The sequence below is a fragment of the Papio anubis genome, chromosome 1 (assembly GCF_008728515.1).
Source record: "Papio anubis isolate 15944 chromosome 1, Panubis1.0, whole genome shotgun sequence".
Taxonomy (NCBI): Eukaryota; Metazoa; Chordata; class Mammalia; order Primates; family Cercopithecidae; genus Papio; species Papio anubis.
In genome coordinates, this window is record NC_044976.1 from 17,534,356 (window position 1) to 17,551,895 (window position 17,540).

General features: G+C 49.0%; 1 protein-coding gene and 1 non-coding gene across 2 annotated transcripts; both read right to left on the reverse strand.

Annotated features, from left to right (window-relative positions):
• Positions 1-9,328: 9,328 nt before the first annotated feature.
• Positions 9,329-17,516, reverse strand: LOC101010515 (aflatoxin B1 aldehyde reductase member 2). The gene is made up of 7 exons (XM_003891225.3): positions 17,202-17,516; positions 13,799-13,986; positions 13,503-13,607; positions 12,661-12,757; positions 12,350-12,449; positions 11,370-11,499; positions 9,329-9,748 (listed from the first exon to the last, which is right to left on the reverse strand). The coding sequence occupies exons 1-7, from the start codon at positions 17,497-17,499 to the stop codon at positions 9,587-9,589; spliced, it is 1,080 nt and encodes a 359-aa protein (XP_003891274.1). The 5' UTR covers positions 17,500-17,516; the 3' UTR covers positions 9,329-9,586.
• Positions 10,439-10,545, reverse strand: LOC116271933. The gene has a single exon (XR_004180663.1). It is a non-coding gene; the product is annotated as a U6 spliceosomal RNA (small nuclear RNA).
• Positions 17,517-17,540: the final 24 nt, after the last annotated feature.

Sequence of the window (17,540 nt, forward strand, 5' to 3'; positions counted from 1 at the left end):
TCTGGAAGTTGCATTTGAAGGTTTCCTGGGGGTTTGTTTCTCTAGTTTTGGGGAATCATTTGGGCCTGTCTGATATGACTGCTGAAAGAGCTGAGTCAATTGTGCAGTGTTAGAAAAAGTCTAGTACAAAGGCCATGCTCTTGTGCAAAAGAAAATGTGCTGCTTTTTCTTCAAAGTTTCAGGGTCAAAGGAGTCCCAGTGCTTCAGAATGCACTCCAGAGGAAGGGAAGGGGAAGACAGTGAGGGCGCCACCCCTACTGTTTTCCCTCCTTGGTTCCTGGGTCCCAGCATCTTGTTAAACGTGTCCCCATGGTTGCAGGTGTGACCCCCTGCCATGGAACCAGAGGAACTAAGTGATTGGGGTTAGTTGTGCTTACCCATGTGACTCTAGTCCTGCACTTGTGATTTCCTTTTGACTTCTAAGACTTGTGTGACCTGTGTGGCTCCCAGAAAAATAGATCTTGGGAGAGGCTATGTAACAGTTGCATTTGGGCAACTGTTGCATTTCCCTCCATAATGGAGGAAGTGTGCAGGTTTGAGCTCTATATCCTGCTATTATGACCCATGCTAAAGTATTACCCTTAGAGTATGGTTCCAGTTAACTTCGGACTTAAATTATCCTTACTATTTAAGTACTATTTTAATTAGAAGCAGAATAGATGCCTTAAAAGAAAGATAGGAACCAAATGGCTATTTTCCTGCTTATGGGACAGTATTGAGACTAAAATTTGGTTTTGGAGGACATTTTCCTCCTTATTGTTGAAGGCAGAGTTTTCCCATTTATGGAAGTAGCATAAAGGCTGGTGTCTAGCAGAGGGGTGCAAAAAGGGAGGAGAATTGGGAAGCTAGAGTGTTTTGGGAAAGGGCTGACAATGTGCCTCATGGAGAGGATTCCTATGCCACTGGGTGGTGCTGTTGACCTATAAATGTCATGTGCTCTCCAGACCAAGGGCAGAGAGAGACCTCACTACCGGGGGGAGGAGGGGAACACCCACCGTTCCTAGAAAATCACAAAAATGGCATTACCTTGAGCTCTACTTCAGTTACTATGGCATTTCCTGATCTTGCCTAACAGGGTTACTTCCTTGAACTGTAAAAATTCCCAGTGCTTCAGAATGTTCTCCTCAGCAAGCCTGTCCCCCAAGTCTTGTAAAGCTGCCAGTCACACTAATCATGTTTAAATAGCTGAAGGGGGCCCACTATTTGATTTGATTTTAAAATGGAGGCCAAGAACCTTGGAATGAACAGACAGGGTTGAGGTCCACTCCTGTCCTCACTGTTCTGATGATGATACCTTGATCCCACGTGGGGCCCCAAAATGAAGCAGTGTCGTTCATCTGGGTAACACCCAAGGTTCATTGCCTCATGTCGAGGAGGTCAAGGACACGAACACATGTGAAGTGAGGTTAAGAGCAGAGGTTTAATAGGCAAAAGAAAAAGAGAAAAGCTCTCTCTCCGGCAGAGAGAGGGACACCTGAGTGGGTCTTCCCACCTGCAGCAGCATGCACAAGGACAGGCATGAGGAGGCAGTGTCTGATTTACACAGGGCCCAAAGATTGGTTGGAACAGGTATGAGGTGTGATGTTTACATAGTGCAGAAAGAAGCTCCCTGCCCCACCCTTATCTTCTATTATGCAAATGGATCTTTTTTTTTTCTGAGATGGAGTTTCACTTCTATTTCTCAGGCTGGAGTGCAGTGGTGTGATCTCAGCTCACTGCAACCTCCACCTCCCAAGTTCAAGAGATTCTTCCGCCTCAGCCTCCTAAGTAGCTGGAATTACAGGCGCCTGCCACTATGCCCAGCTGATTTTTGTATTTTTAGTAGAGACACAGTTTCAACCCGTTGGCCAGGCTGGTCTTGAACTTCTGACCTCAGGTGATCTGCCCGCCTGGGCCTCCCAAAGTGTTGGGATTACAGGCGTGTGCCACCGCACCTAGCCACAAATGGCTTCTCTACCTGGCCGGCGCTATGTTGCCTGCTCCTTTCTGTACATGTGGTTGATAAAGAAAAAGGGAAGATAGAGCCATCACTTTGAACATGCCTAGCCTCCAGGGGGCCTTTTCCTATTAGCAGAGCTGCCAGCATTCACCCCTGCAAGCTTCCAGCTTGCTTATCTATGTCTGCAGCTTGATTTTACAGGCTGTACTTTGTTAGGAAAGAAAGGATTCGGGAGCTGCTTTTCATTAAAAGGAAAACCTGCCGGGCGCGGTGGCTGAAGCCTATAATCCCTGCACTTTGGGAGGCCGAGACGGGTGGATCACGAGGTCAGGAGATCGAGACCATCCTGGCTAACGCAGTGAAATCCCGTCTCTACTAAAAAATACAAAAAAAACTAGCCAGGCGAGGTGGCGGGCGCCTGTAGTCCTAGCTACTCGGGAGGCTGAGGCAGGAGAATGGCGTGAACCTGGGAGGCGGAGCTTGCAGTGAGCTGAGATCCGGCCACTGCACTCCAGCCTGGGCGACAGAGCCAGACTCCGTCTCAAAAAAAAAAAAAAAAGGAAACCTTACCTGAGGACTTCCTTACCCTCACTATCTGCCTAAATAAGTTCTTAGATCACAGGGAGTGTCCAGTGTGCCCACTGGCCTCCAGATGCCTGAGCCTGTAGACCACACACATCTCCACCTTCTTCCAGCACTTCCAGTGCATCATTGCACTCACAAGGTTCAGGAGTTCCAGGACAGCCAGCCGTGGAGCCTGTGGACAGGGAGTGCATCGTGAAGGCTGCCAAGGCAGCGGAGGCCCAGGTTATGGCAGCCCAGGAAATGAGCTGGGAGGAAAGCATTCAGGAACTAATGAGCATGGAGAAAGAAAGCATTTTGTAGAAACAGATGAGGAAGATGTGTGGGATGATGTACAGAAGTTACAAGTGGAGCTGATATTAAACAGGATTTTGCTGGAAAGAGAAAAATGCTAGAATGTATACGAATGCTTTTTTTTTTTTTTTTTTTTTTTTTCCCGAGACAGAGTCTTGCTCTGTTGCCCAGAGCTGGAGTGCAGTGGTGCGATCTTGGCTCACTGCAACCTCTGCCTCCCGGGTTCAAGGAATTCTCCTGCCTCAGCCTCCCAACTAGCTGGGATTACAGGTGCCGCCACCATGCCCAGCTAATTTTTTTTTTATTTTTAGTAGGGATGGAATTTCACCGTGTTGGCCACTCTGGTCTTGAACTCCTGACCTCGTGATCCGCCCATCTCGGCCTCCCAAAGTGCTGAGATTACAAGCGTATAAGAATGCTTTTATCCACACCCCTAAGAAGAGAATTGAACATGTTTTGAAAACACAAGAGGAAAGGCAGAAACTTCATTACAAATATTCTAAGCAGTTTCTGACTTGGTTTCAAGACTGGAACACACATGGGGAAGGCTGAGGAACAAGAGGAACAAAAACTAGCTGAAACTTTTCGAGAGCAACAAAAGAGTTGTCTACAAGCTAGAATGGTTCAGAGAGAGAGAAAGCGAAACAAATTAAACTGAAATGAGCAATTCCTATGGAGTTTGGAGGACCTAGAAAAGAATCAGAGTTCATCTTACTGATGAACAAAGTGACCTTAGAAAAGAAATGGCCAGTTGCAAACAAAACTTATGAAGGAAACTCTGCAGCAAGACTTGGCACTTATTCATTTGTCTCTTCTACCTGTGTTACTCTTGTGACTGAAGAAAGAACTTGAACCAATGTGTAATGGTTAATATTGAGCATCAACATGGTAGGATTGAAAGATGCAAATTACTGTTCCTGGTGTGTCTGTGAGAGGGTTGCCAAAGGAGATTAACATTTGAGTCAGTGGACTGGGAGAGGCAGACCCACCCTCAATCTGGGTGGGCACCACCTAATCACCTGCCAGCCCAGCTAGAATAAAGCAGGCAAGAGAAGATGGAAGAGCCGACTTGCTGAGTCTTCCAGCTTTCATCTTTCTCCTGTGCTGGGTGCGTCCTGCTCTTGAACATGAGACTCCAAGTTCTTCAGCTTTTGGACTCTTGCACTTACACCATTCATTTGTTGGGGGCTCTCGGGCCTTTGGCCACAGACTGAAGGTTGCACTGTTGGCTTCCCTACTTTTGAGGTTTTGGGACTCAGGCTGATCCACCACTGGCTTCCTTCTTCCTCAACTTGCAGACGGCCTATCATGGGACTTGACCTTGTGAATGTGAGAGTCAATTCTCCTTAATAAACTACCTCCCCGTTTTTGTTTGTTTTTTGAAACAGAGTCTCACTCTGTTGCCCAGGGTGGAGTGCAGTGGCACAATCTCGGCTCACTGCAACCTCCGCCCCCCAGGTTCAAGCGATACAGTCTTAGCCTCCCGCATAGTTGGGATTACAGGCACCTGCCAACATGCCTGGCTAATTTTTGTGTTTTTTAGTAGGATGGGGTTTCACCACGTTGGTCAGGCTGGTCTTGAACTGCTGACCTCAGGTAATACACCTGCCTCGGCCTCCCAAAGTGCTAGGATTACAGGCGTGAGCCACCACACCCGGCCAATAAACTCCCTTTCTTATATACATATATCTTGTTCTGTCCATCTAGAGAACTCTAATATGCTATGTTATATGACATAAGCATGACATTAACTACACTAAACCGCATGACAGTGTTTTTAAAATTCGTGTATAGAGCAGTATCTCATTAGTTTGTGTGTTAAATCCAAGACTTTGCTTCTGTAGTCTGTTGAATGAACCCCAAACAGTTATATCAGTAACAGCAATTGCACAGTTATATACACAGTCAATTAAGTTTTAGCACTAACGATAATTTAATTTTAGGTGTGGCCTCTGTAGATCTGTATCAGTCCCAAAATTTAGAAAGCACAGGCATGAAAGGGTACATTTTTCTCACCTAAGGAAAAACAGTAAGAGAAGACAAAATGTTAAAATAAAAAATCGATGCCACCTCCTTCTTCAGTCTTTCATACAGCACAGAGCAGCTTCCCGAGTTTGAGGATGATTAAATATACGAGATGCTCTCCAGATCCAGTTCTGCTTCTGTAGACTTTTTTGTTCTCTCTCACTTATTTATTACTTTTTTTGAGACGGAGTCTTACTCTGTTGCCCAGGCTGGAGTGCAGTGGTGCAATCTCAGCTCACTGCAACCTCAGCCTCTCGGGTTCAAGCAATTCTGCCTCAGCCTCCTGAATAGCTGGGATTACAGGCGCATGCCACCACGCCTGGCTAATTTTTGTATTTTTAGTAGAGATGGGGTTTCACCATATTGGCCAGGCTGGTCTTGAACTCCTGACCTCGTGATCCACCTGCCTCGGCCTCCCAAAGTGCTGGGATTACAGTCATGACCCACTGCGCCTGGCCTCACTTATTTATTTTTAAATTAACATATAAAAATTATAAATATCTATTTAAGGTGTACAACATGGTGTCTTCAAGAATCTCTTTATATATGCAATAGCTGAATTCAAGAGACCATCAACTATGTTTGAAATACAGTAGCCGGAAGAGTCTAACAGATGGGATGTGACATAGCAGAAAATGCATCTCTGATGGGGATACTCAAGACACAGTCTCCTGGCAGGTCCCGGGACTCACCTTCTCCACTACTCAGGACTGTTGCTCCAAATGTTAGAGTTTATTTTCCAAAGATGACCACTCCATTCTCTCACATGCTCTTTGCACAGGTATCTTTGACTCTCCTCCCAGGACACAAGAGTGATGCTATGGACTTCTGCGGGATATAAAAGGCCACACGGCTTCTGCCTAGTTTGCTTGGGATGTGCTCCCTTGGAAGCCACATGCAGAGGCCACGTGTGTGCTGGTTGATGACAGCAGCTGATATTCCAGCTGGCCCTCAGCAGCAACTGCCACATGCTTGAGTGAATGCCCTCAGGCGATCCTAGCCTCCAGCTGCTAGATCACCTCTCAGACACTGAGGAACAGATGAGGCTTCCCTGCTGGGCCCTGCCCAAACAGATTTCTGAGCTAATTGATTGTTTTATTACACATAATTGAGGCATTATATACAATTGACCCACTTAAAGTATATAATTTAATGGTGTTTAGTGTATTCAGAATTGTGCAACCACCACAACTTCAGAACATCTTTATCACCTCCCCAAAAGAAACTCTGTACTCAGTAGCAGTGCATCTCCATTTCCTCCCAAACCCCCTCAGTCCTAGGCAACCACTCATCTATTTTCTGTGTCTAATAGATTTGCTTATTCCAGATACTTCATATAAATGGAATCATACAATATGAGGCCTTTTGTGATGGGCTTCTTTCACTTAACATGTTTTTAAGGTTCATCCATATTGTAGATGTTTCATACTTAATTCCTTTTTTGTTTTGAAAAATGTTCCATTGTACATACAGATATTTTGTTTATCCATTCATCTATTGATTGACATTTGGGCAGTTTCCACTTTCTGGCTATTATGAATAATGCTGCTATAACATTCATGTAATTTTTAATAAGGACATATATTTCTTTTTCTTTTTTTTTTCCAAGACAGAGTCTCGCTCTGTTGCCCAGGCTGGTGTGCTGTGGCGAGATCTCAGCTCACTGCAACCTCCATCTCCCAGGTTCAAGCGCTTCTCCTGCCTCAGCCTCCCAAGTAGCTGGGATTACAGGCATGTGCCACCATGCCTGGCAAATTTTTGTATTTTTAGTAGAGATGGGGTTTCACCATGTTGGCCAGGCTGGTCTTGAACTCCTGACCTCAGGTGATCTGCACGTCTCGGCCTCCCAAAGTGCTGGGATCACAGACGTGAGACACTGTGCGCGAACTCATTTCTTCTAGGTATACCTAGGGAGTGAAATTTCTGGGTCATATAGATGCTTAATCTTTTAAAAAAAACTGCCAGAATGTTTTCCAAAATGGTTGCACTGTTTTACCGTCCCAATGGCAGTGTCCTAAGGCTCCCATTTCTCCAAACCCTCAACACTTGTTATTTTCTGTATTTTACTGACTCTGATCATCCTAGTGCTTAGTGGATTTGAAGGGGTTTTAATTTGCTCTTCCCTGATAAGTACTGATTTTAAGTAGCTTTCCATGTAGTTACTGACCACCTGTATAACCTCTAGAAAAAGGTCTATTCCAATCATCTGCCCATTGTTTAATTGGGATTTCTTTTCTTTTCCTTTTTTTTTTTTTTTTTTTTTTTGAGACAGGTCTTGCTCTGTTGCCCAGGCTAGAGTGCAGTGGTGTGATCTTGGCTCACTGCAGCCTCCACCTCCTGGGCCCAACAGATCCTCCCACCTCTGCCTCTCGATTGGCTGGGACCACAGGTGCCCGCCACCATACCCGACTAATTGTTTTGGTATTTTTTGTAGAGACAGGGTCTTGCCATGCTGCCCAAGCTGGTCTTGAACTCCTGGGCTCAAGTGATCTGTCCGCCTGGCCTCCCAAAGTGTTGGGATTACAGGCGTGAGCCACTACACCTGGGTGGGTTTTCTCTTTTATTACGTTGTAAGAGTCCTGTATCTATTCTAGCTACAAGTTCCTTAACAGATATGTGATTTGTGTGGGTTGTCTTTTCACTTTCTTGATAGTGTTCTCTGAAGCATGAATACTTTAAACTTTGATGGTGTTGACTTTACTTTTTCTTGTCACGTGTGCTTTTGGTGTCAACATCTAAGAAACCACTGCCTAATCCAAAGTCACACTTACTCAAATATTTTCTTCTAAGAGTTTTATAGTTTACCTTATACATTTAGAAGGTGATTCATTTGAGTTAATTTTTTGTTTATGGTATGGGGAAGGGGTCCAACTTCATTCTTTTGCAGGAGGACATCTGGATATTGGTGAAGATGATTCTTTTCCCTATTGAACTGTCCCTATTGTCACTCAACTCTAAAATCAGTAATTTATTTCTGGACTCTCAGTTTTGTTCAGTTGCTCTACTCTTATGCCAGAACCATTGTCTTTATTACTGTAGCTTTGCAGTGTTTTGAAATCAGAACGTGTGAGTCCTCCAACTATGTGTTTTTCAAGACTGTTTTGGTTCTCCTGGGTGCTATGAATTTCCGTATGAGCCTTAGGATTAGTCAATTTCAGTATTAAGAAAAAGCCAGCTGGGAGTAAGAGGAATTATATCAAATCTTTTGATCAATAAGAAGGATTTTTTTTTTTTTTTTTTTGAGATGGGGTCTGATTGTGTCACCCAGGCTAGAGTGTAATGGCATGATCTCGGCTCACTGCAACCTCTATTTCCAGAGCCCAGGCGATCCTCCCACCTTAGCCTCTGGAGTAGCTGGGACCACAGGTATGTGCCACCACATGCAGATTAATTTTTTTGTATTTTTGGTAGAGACGGAATTTCACCATGTTGCCCAGGCTGGTCTCAAACTCCTGAGCTCAAGTGATCCACCTGCCTTGGGCTCCCAACATGTTGGGATTATAGTCATGAGCCACTGTGCCAGCCTTGGATTTTATCTTTTCAAGCAACTTATTAATGTGGTTTGTTGTGCAAAGATAACTGATACGCTCCTCCACATGGGTGAGCATCTGTTTTGTTATGGGTAAAGAGAAAAGATGGTGACAACATAGGGAGACCTCCACTCCACAAAAAGAAATAAAAACTTCTTGGGAGGCTGAGATGGGAGGATCCCTTGAGCCCCGGAGGTCAACATTGCTGTGAGCAGTGATCATGCCACTGTACTCCAGTGCAGGTGACAGAACGACAGCCTGTCTCAAGAACAAATAATAAATATAAATGAAAAAGTAAATTTCCAGGTTGGGCCTCTTGCATCGCTTCAAGAAGCTGCTCCAAGTGCTGCCTGCTGCCCTGCCCATGGCTGGAGGGATTTCACTGCACTGGGAATGCAGCAGGTTCAGCAACCACTGAACCGAGGATTCTTCTTCTCAGCCTTGGTGCCTCCTGTTTGGAGTAGGGGTTTCTAAGGGAAATGAGGACCGTGGCTGCCTATGTCCCCACGCCGAATAGAGGCCCAGAGCCAAGGCTGAGAACCTTATGGGTGAAAAGACAAGAGGCTTTAGTTAAGACAAGAGGAGGCTGAGACTGAGAGCGTTCAAGATGTTCCACAGATCCTGGGAAGCGTTCTGCTTGGTGGTGACTCTAATGGTAGTTTCTTTGCCCCAGTTGTTTCATTCCTAAGAATGTACTGAGGCAATTCTGAATTAGAGCAAAGGTACTGCAGGTGTACAACCCTCTTTTCTATCGTGTGTAGAAGAGTGAGAGGCACCTCAGTGTTGAGAGGTCAGGTGAGTATTCAGACCAGGGGAGACCGCGGAGACCCTGGGAGGACAGTGTGCTTCTGAGGCCCTCCCACTACCTCTGTCCTCTGAAGACTCCAGCCCATGGTTCTGCCCTTTCTCAGTCCCCAGGTAGGATGGGAAACAAGGTGTCAGCAGCAGAGAAAACAAGTTTTGGGGGTTCACTCAAGACCTGGGCGACAGCCAGGTCAAGTGCCTGCTTTATTCAACAGGGAGTGCTCAAGTGGGACTCACCCCCGCCTTTCACAGTGTAAAGTAAACAGGGAGCAAGGCAGGAACTAGAAAAATAATGCATGGATCTAGACAATCCAGAAAGACTCTGCTGAGTCAGCTTAAGGCCAAGACTGGTCAGTGTGAGAGAACAAAAGAGGTGACAGAAGAGCCTTGGGCAGCCTGAGCCACGATGGGCCTAGCGGAAGTAGTTGGGACATTCGTGAGCAACCAAATGCCAGGCTTGATTAAAGGCGTCCACGACAGCCGGCTCCAGGGGCCCTTCCTCCGTTGCTGCCAAGTTCTGCTGCAGCTGCTCCAGGCTGGACATGCCCAGGATGACCGTGTCCCCATGGGCACCCTGCAAGGGAGACAGCCAGACTTCAACCTTCTTCTGCTACACAGCAACTCCACTCACAGCCCTCCTAGCCACCTCCCTGCTGAGATTTGGGCTCTCTGTTTATATTTCTATCCCATATGTCCAGAAGGACGTAAGGTGCCTTGGATAGCTGTACCCATGTGACTTGAAACCTGTATCCTTTCCCCTACTGCCACACGACGCTTCCAGACAAACCTACATTCACAGCCCAGTTCTGCCCCCCAGCAGCTGTGTAAAAATAGCTAAGTTAGCTGGGCACAGTGGCTCATGCCTATAATCCCGGCACTTTGGGAGGTCGAGGTGGGAAGAATACTTGAGCCAAAGTGTTCAAGACCAGCCTGGGCAACAGAGAGAAACTCTGTCTCTACAAAACACAACAAAATGAACCAGTGGTGGTGGTGCATGCCTCGTCCCAGCTACCAGGGAGGCTGAGGCAGAAGGATCACTTGAGCCCAGGAGGTTGTGGCTGCTGCGAGCTATGAGTGCACCACTGTTCTACAGCCTGGGTGACAGAGTGAGACCCTGTCTCAAAAAAATAAAAAAGCAGGCTGAGTTATTAAGCTTATTTTGACATTCAATCTTTTTTTTTTTTTTTCTTAAACAAAAACATTTTTCCTTGTGTTTTGTACAAAAAAGGGGGTGGGAGGTGGTGCAGTGCGGTGGTGGCGGCGGAAAAATATGGAACGTTTCACAAATTTGCGTGTCATCCTTGCGCAGGGGCCATGCTAATCTTCTCTGTATCATTCCAATTTTAGAATATGTGCTGTCGACATGGGCACGACATTCAATCTTTTTCTCTGTTTTCAGCATTGGAATGAGAGAAAACTTATGTAAAACACAGCTCCCACATGCTGAACATCTACCGGATACATGCCAGACACTATGCAACATGGAATGCTGAAACTGGAGGTAAGTTTGTTGCTGTTATTTTCGTTGTTGTTTGCTTGTTTTTTTAGACAGGGTCTTGCTTTGTCACCTGGGCTAAAGTGGAGTGGTGTGATCTCAGCTCACTGCAGTCTTGACCTCCCAGCCTCAAGCCATCTTCCCATCCCAGCCTCCAGAGTAGCTGGGAACACAGGAGCAAGCCATCACACCTGGCTAATGTTTTTGATTTGTTGTAGAGATAGGGTCCCACTTTCTTGCCCAGGCTAGACTCAAATGCCTGAGCTCAAGCAATCCTCCCATCTTGGCCTCCCAAAGTGCTGGCCTACAGGTGTGAGCCGCTGCCACCGGTCAGGAAATAAGTTTTAACCAGGAAGACAGGAGGCATCAAGAGAGGGAAACCTAAAGGGTGAGATGGGTGGGCTTTAGTTAAACCTGTGTTAAAATGTCTGACACTTTAATAGCTGGGTGAACCTCGGGTTTCTCATCTATAACACTGGGATAATCATACTCCATGAAGCCTAAGGAATAAGAAGATCCCTGTAACGAAGCCCTCACTACAAAGCCTCCACTCAGATACCATCAAAGACCAGTGGGAAGAGTGTTTATGAGAACTGGAAGAAAGAGAAATTTCAGAGGAATTGAGAAATCAAATGCTTTGGGCTTCACCTAAAGGCTCCCCTGGAAGGGAAGGAGCTGAGGGCCCAGGGTCGCTGGTTACCTGCAGCTGTGAGTGGTGGTACATCCACCGGAGGGCGGCCGAGGTCATGCTGGGGGCGCTGGCGCCATATGTGGCCTGCAGGGCCTTCTCCACCAGGGCAATGGCCTGGAAGTGGTGCTCCTTCCAGAAGCTGTGCAGGGGGGACAGTGGCACAGGGGTCAGTACCATGGGGATCACACTGGGAGCCACGACCAAAGAGCCATCCAGGGCCACTGCCCCACCCCACACCCTGCAGCCCTGAGGGGAGGGTGTCCTCTCTAGTCATAGGTCTCCCACTTTGCTGGGCATCAGAACCACCCAGGATGCCAGGCCCCTCGACAGAGACCTCAATGAATCTTTATTCCTGAGGACTCAGGAACCTGCTCTGACTTTCCCCTAGGGACACAAAGCCTGCTCAGATGGGGCAGGACTCCCTCCTGGGCCTTTTTTTTTTTTTTTGACACATGGTCTTACTGTCATCTACACTGGAGTGCAGTGGCATGATCATGGTTCACTGCGGCCTCAACCTCTTAGGCTCAAGTAATCCTCCTGCCCCAGCCTCCTGAGTAGCTGGGGCTACAGGTGTGCACCACCACGCCTGGCTAATTTTTTTTTTTTTTTTTGTAGAGACCATGTTGCCCAGGCTGGTCTTGAACTCATGAGCTCAAGCAATCCTCCCACTTCGGTGTCCCAAAGTGCCGGGATTACAGGTGTGAGCCACCATGCCTGGCCCATCCTGGGCTCGCTCTTTCCTTCCCAGCAGGTGATTGCTCAGAAAAGAGCGACGACTTCAAGACCCCAACATCCAGGGAGCCTCATTTCCTCCCGGAGGTCCCGAGACAACAAGAACACGCCCAGAGGGTTTGGGAATTCCTGAAGGAATGCAGGGGAGCAGGTGCAAACAGCAAGGGAAGGGCTTACCTCAGGAGCAGTCCAGGACTTCATTCCACACAGAGCTGACCCCACCCCAGCCATCCTCACCAAGCCCAACCCCAGCTCACCGATTCCTGTAGGTCTCAGCCCAGCTATTCCCAAAGAAGCGGCCCACGGGCTGTTTCCCGTCCTTGTCCTCATACTTGTACTTGCCAGTCAGCAGGCCCCCTGCGGGAAGGCAGCAATCAGACCCCGGGCCCAGAGTGCCCCAGAAGCTGCCACATCCCTCGGGGCTCTGGTCTAGGGGAGGGGCAGGGACCCAGGAGGGCTGAAGGACGCAGCCCAGCCCCTTGCCAAACCCTCCCTGCTTCCCAGGTCCTGGGCTGGGCATCTGTGGGTCGGAAATAGGCTGAGACAGGCTCAGGAATGCTCCACGTACCAGCCAGAGGGTTGTAGGCATAGAACCTCAGTCCAAAGTGCCTGAGGCAGGGGAGGAGCTCCGTTTCCACCTGCCGGGTGGTGGCGTTGTACATACCCTGCAGGGAGAGGGACCCCGGGGAGAGGGTGGACATGTCAAGAGAAGGAACTGTTGCCTTCCACTTTTAAAACTCTAAAGCAACACCAGCCCAGGCCTTCAGCAATCTTCTAACATGACTACTGTTAGCAGGGGATAGAGGGACGGTGTTGGGTCCAAGGACAGAAAATTGAAGTGAAATGATATCTTTCCACAAATATCTGGTGTGTCAACTCCACGCTGGACACTGGTTACAACCACAAGTAGGTGTCACAAAATCCCTGCCTCCGGGAGATGTTTACTCAAGTTTAAAAAAATAGACAGGAAGGCAGTTAATTACAATAAAGTTAGGTTCTACGATCAAACAAGGAGCTGGAAAGTACTCGCTGAATGTATGAAGATGAGGTTTGGAGACTGGAGACTCCTGTGGGGCTGTCTAGAAAGGCTTCCGGAGGAGGAGACCTCTACGTAAGGCCCGAGTGCTTCTCCCAGGGAGGACGGCAGGGGAAATGTGTTCCAGGCTGAAGTACGAAAGGAGGTGGGGAAGGAGGGGTCCAAGGTGCACAGGCCGGCAGGAAGGAAGCAGACGCCCAGTGGCCCGGCTGAGGAGCTTGAATGGCATCCTGAGGGTACCTGGGAGCCATCTGCAGGCTTTCAGCAGGGGAGTGGCTGCTATGCAGAGGGCATGGGGGCAGTCGGAGGGGCAAAGACAGCCCAAGATGAGCAGGAGTCCTGGAGACCTTGTCCTCTGCAGCCCCAGCCCTCACCTGGTACACAGTGGGCACAATCCAACCGTTGCTCTTGCAGAGGGTACAGATCTCGGCCACTTCCCAGGCAGCATAGTTGGAGAGGCCAAGCTCCACGAACTTGCCCTGCAGGGGTGAGGCTCCAGTCAGAACCCAGTGCAGCCCAGACCAGGAAGGGGAGGCCAGGGTGGGGCCCGGGGAATGGGGCTGTTTCCTGCTCCACCCTGGGACCGCCCTGGTGCCTCTGCTGTCATGAGTAGGATCAGGATAAAGAAAGGAGCAGGAGCCCACCTTCGGAGCTCGGAGTACCCCCTCACCTCCTGGTGCAGCTGGTGGCAGGCGCGCAGTGTCTCTTCCACTGGGGTGCTGTGGTCAGGTGCATGTAGGTAGAAGAGGTCCACTCGGGGACACTGCAGCCGCTTCAGTGATGTCTCCAGCTGGGACCGGAGACTGTCAGGCTTTAGTGATTTTCCATCCCAAGGGTTGGCCTTGGTGGCAATTTTCACTTGGAGAGAGAATGGAATGGTTAAGTAACCTACTAAAGCCATTTGCCAACTTGTGTAACCCTAGCTAAATTACTAATATTCTCTTGGCCTCAATTCTATGATCTGTAAAAATGGAGTGATAATAATCAAACTGTCCTCATTGGGAGGTCCTGGGGATTAAATAATGTCATATATGTGAGTTCTCAATGTTCACCAATTAGAATAACTATCATTAGTCACCAACCTACTGGCTGTGCAAGGCCTTGCACTAGAAACTGAGTATGCAGAGATGAACTGAACACAATGGATCTCTGCCCTCCTGGAGCCCTAGAGGATGACGGTACAATATGGTAAGCACAGGAGGGAAAGGCACACTGTGCCAAGGAGACCAGATGAGATGCATGAAGCCAACTTGGAGACTCCAGGGAAGGCTTTCTCTAGGGGATCACTGCCAGAGTCCCAGCCAATAAGGAGGAGCAGGAAGTACCTTCCAGAGCATAGGAACCTATGCAAAGTCAAAGAGGCAAAAAAAAAAAAAATTAATAAAATAAAATAAAATAAAATAAAATAAAAAACCAGTACATGAGGCTCCAAACCTTCAAGTCTAAGTTATAAGAGCATAAATTCCAGAGCAAGGAGCAGTGGGACATAGGACAAGACACAGGGACAGACCTGATCCCAAAAGTTCTTAAATACCATCCCACTGAATCTGAACTTGATCATTCCAGGTTTTGTCAGGGTGTGAACCGGTCACCTGTGTTCACACTTGGCTGCAGTATAGAGAAAGAAGTCAAGGGGGTAGGCCTGGAAGAATTTAGGAAAGCGAAGCAGTCACATGAATGTGGCCTAGTGGTAGAGATCAATTTGTGAGCTTAGAAGGCAAACTGAGCAGAATGTAATTATAATTCTCCCCTCCCCTTCCCGACTCACAGAAGCATGAGCATACATCCAACTACTGTAGAGACACATCGCTATGACAACAGTGTTCTGCATCCAAGCAGCTTGGAAATGAGTTAATTTTCCACTAATCTTTCACCTAGAAAGAACCCCAGCTGTTGGTCCAGGTATAGTGGCTCGAGTCTGTAAACCTACTTTGGCAGTACTTTGGGAGGCTGAGTAGGGAGGATCACTTGAGCCCAAGAGTTTGAGATAATCCTGGGCAATGTAGCAAGACCCTCCCTCTATAAAAATAAAAATTAAAAAAGAACCCCAGCTGGGCCAGGAAAGGTAGCTCACGCCTGTAATCTTAGCACTTTGGGAGGCTGAGGTGGATGGATCACCTGAGGTCAGGAGTTCGAGACCAGCCTGGCCAACATGGTGAAACCCCATCTCTACTAAAAATACAAAAATTAACCAGGTGTGGTGGCAGGTGCCTGTAACCCCAGCTACTTGGGAGGCTGAGGCAGGAGAATCACTTGAACCCGGGAGGCAGAGGTTGTAGTGAGTCCAAATTGTGCCATTGCACTCCAGCCCGGGTGAGAGAGTGAGACTCTGTCTCAAAAAACAAAAAACAAAACAAAACAAAAAAAAGAACTCCAGCTGTCTGGATTGGTGGGTGGATGGATTCTGCACTTTTCACACTTGGCAAACTCAGCTCAGTAGCTCAGAGGGGTGTCATGAGATCAGCTGGGATATGGAAGAGAACAAGTTCCACAGTTCCTCATCCAGATTTTCTCCATTTCCCCACAGCCCTGCAGGCATTCTTGGCATGAACTTTGTCTCAGGCCTGGCTTGAGGACTTGGGTCCAGTGAGCTCCTGGCCTCAAAGATGGAAGCGGGGAAGGGCTGGAGAAGAAAAACCAACTCAGGGACAAAATCTTCATTATTAATAATATGTAACCTGGCTGGGCACGGTGGCTCACACCTATAATCCCAGCACTTTGGGAGGCTGAGGTGGGCAGATCACTTGAGGTCAGAAGTTGGAAACCAGCCTGGCCAATATGGTGAAACCTCATCTCTACTAAAAATACAAAAATTAGCTGGGCGTGGTGGCGTGTACCCGTAATCCCAGTTACTCGGGAGGCTAACACAGAGGTTGCAGTGAGCTGAGATTGTGCCATTGCACTCCACCCTGGGTGACAGAGCAAGATTCCATCTCAAATACTAACAACAACATGCAGCCAGGTGAACTAGAAAGCACGTGGGCCTGAGATTCACATTCACCCTCTTCCCCCAACCCCACCCACCACACGCTACGACTCTAAGGTGGGCGCAGAGAGAGCCTCTCCTCAGGGGTGAGCAGCAGAAGCCTCAGGATAGTCCAGTGGGTGAAGCATGGTAAGGGTAACAGCCCATGTTCCCTGGGTCCTCACTGCGTGCCAGGCACCCTCCCAAGGGCTATCAAGGGCACCAGGCTCACAAGGAACAGTCCCCTTCATCCTCCGCTCAAGCCCCACCTGCCCACTGGCCTTCCTTTCACACATCACACACACTGCATTTCCAAACCAAGTCTTTGCATAGACTCTAATGCTCCTTTCTCCTGTTCTCCTCCAACCTACCACTGAGCCTTTAAGGCCAAGCTCCATCCAGCATTTGCTGAGCCTTCCCTAGTGCCTCTCCCTGGCCTGCAGCTCCCCAAAGTACTCTCTCTTCTGGGCTCTCCAGCAATCGTTATTTCAGTCTTCCCCATTAGACTCTGAACTCCCTGTGGAGGGCTGGAGTTACTTTCTCTCCTATGATCCATGTCAAAGCTTGGCATAGAGTGGAAAGTCCCTACCCCTCACGCGTCTGCACTCCCAAACACCCCCACTCTCCCAGCCAGCCTGAGGCATCGCCACAGTTCTCCCTGAGACAGGCAGAGGTACTGCCAGCTGAACAGGGCAAAGTCTAGTAGTTAAGAAAAGGCCAGGATGAGAAAAGGCTGCCCAGAGAGTGCATGGGTGATGATGGCAACGAAGGGGTAGAGAAAAGGGGGAGAGCCTGGATAGGGACCGGTTATGGGCACCTGGCAGGTTTGGAGGCGGGGGCATCAATGGAGGTGGGAAGCGACGGGCCAGACCAGGCTAGGGGGGTACTCTCGCGCTGCAATTCCCAGTGGAAGGACGGTGGGGGAAAGGAGTCAGGGTAAAGCACTGTCCAGTTGTCCTGGGGTTCCCAGAGCTGCGGGGTGGACGTGGGTGGGGCGAGGGACAAAGCCGTCGGTGCTGCCCGCGGCCGGGCCCGGGCGGGGTGGTGCACGGCTGGGGACGGGCTCAGCTCTGCACGATGCATGGGGAGAATCAGGGGCCACTGTTACCTCTGCAGTCACCGCCGCCCAGCCCGAGCCCCAGGCCGCCCAGGATGGTCTCGGACTGGCCGTCGCTGTACATGAAGGCCGTGTCCAGTTCGGTGTGGCCGCGCTCCAGAAAGGCGCGCACGGCCGCGGCACTGGCGGGCGCGTCCATGCGGCGCCCCATCTCCATAGTGCCCAGCACCGTGGCGACCCGCGGTGGCGGTGGCCGGGACATGGCCAGCGCGCGGGCCTCGGGCTGCGGGGAGCGAAGGGCGCAGGGGACGGCGGCCCGGGAGACTACGCGAGACGCGGCGCTCAGCATAGCAGCAGCGCTTGCGCGTTGGGAGCCGGAGGGCCCCGCCC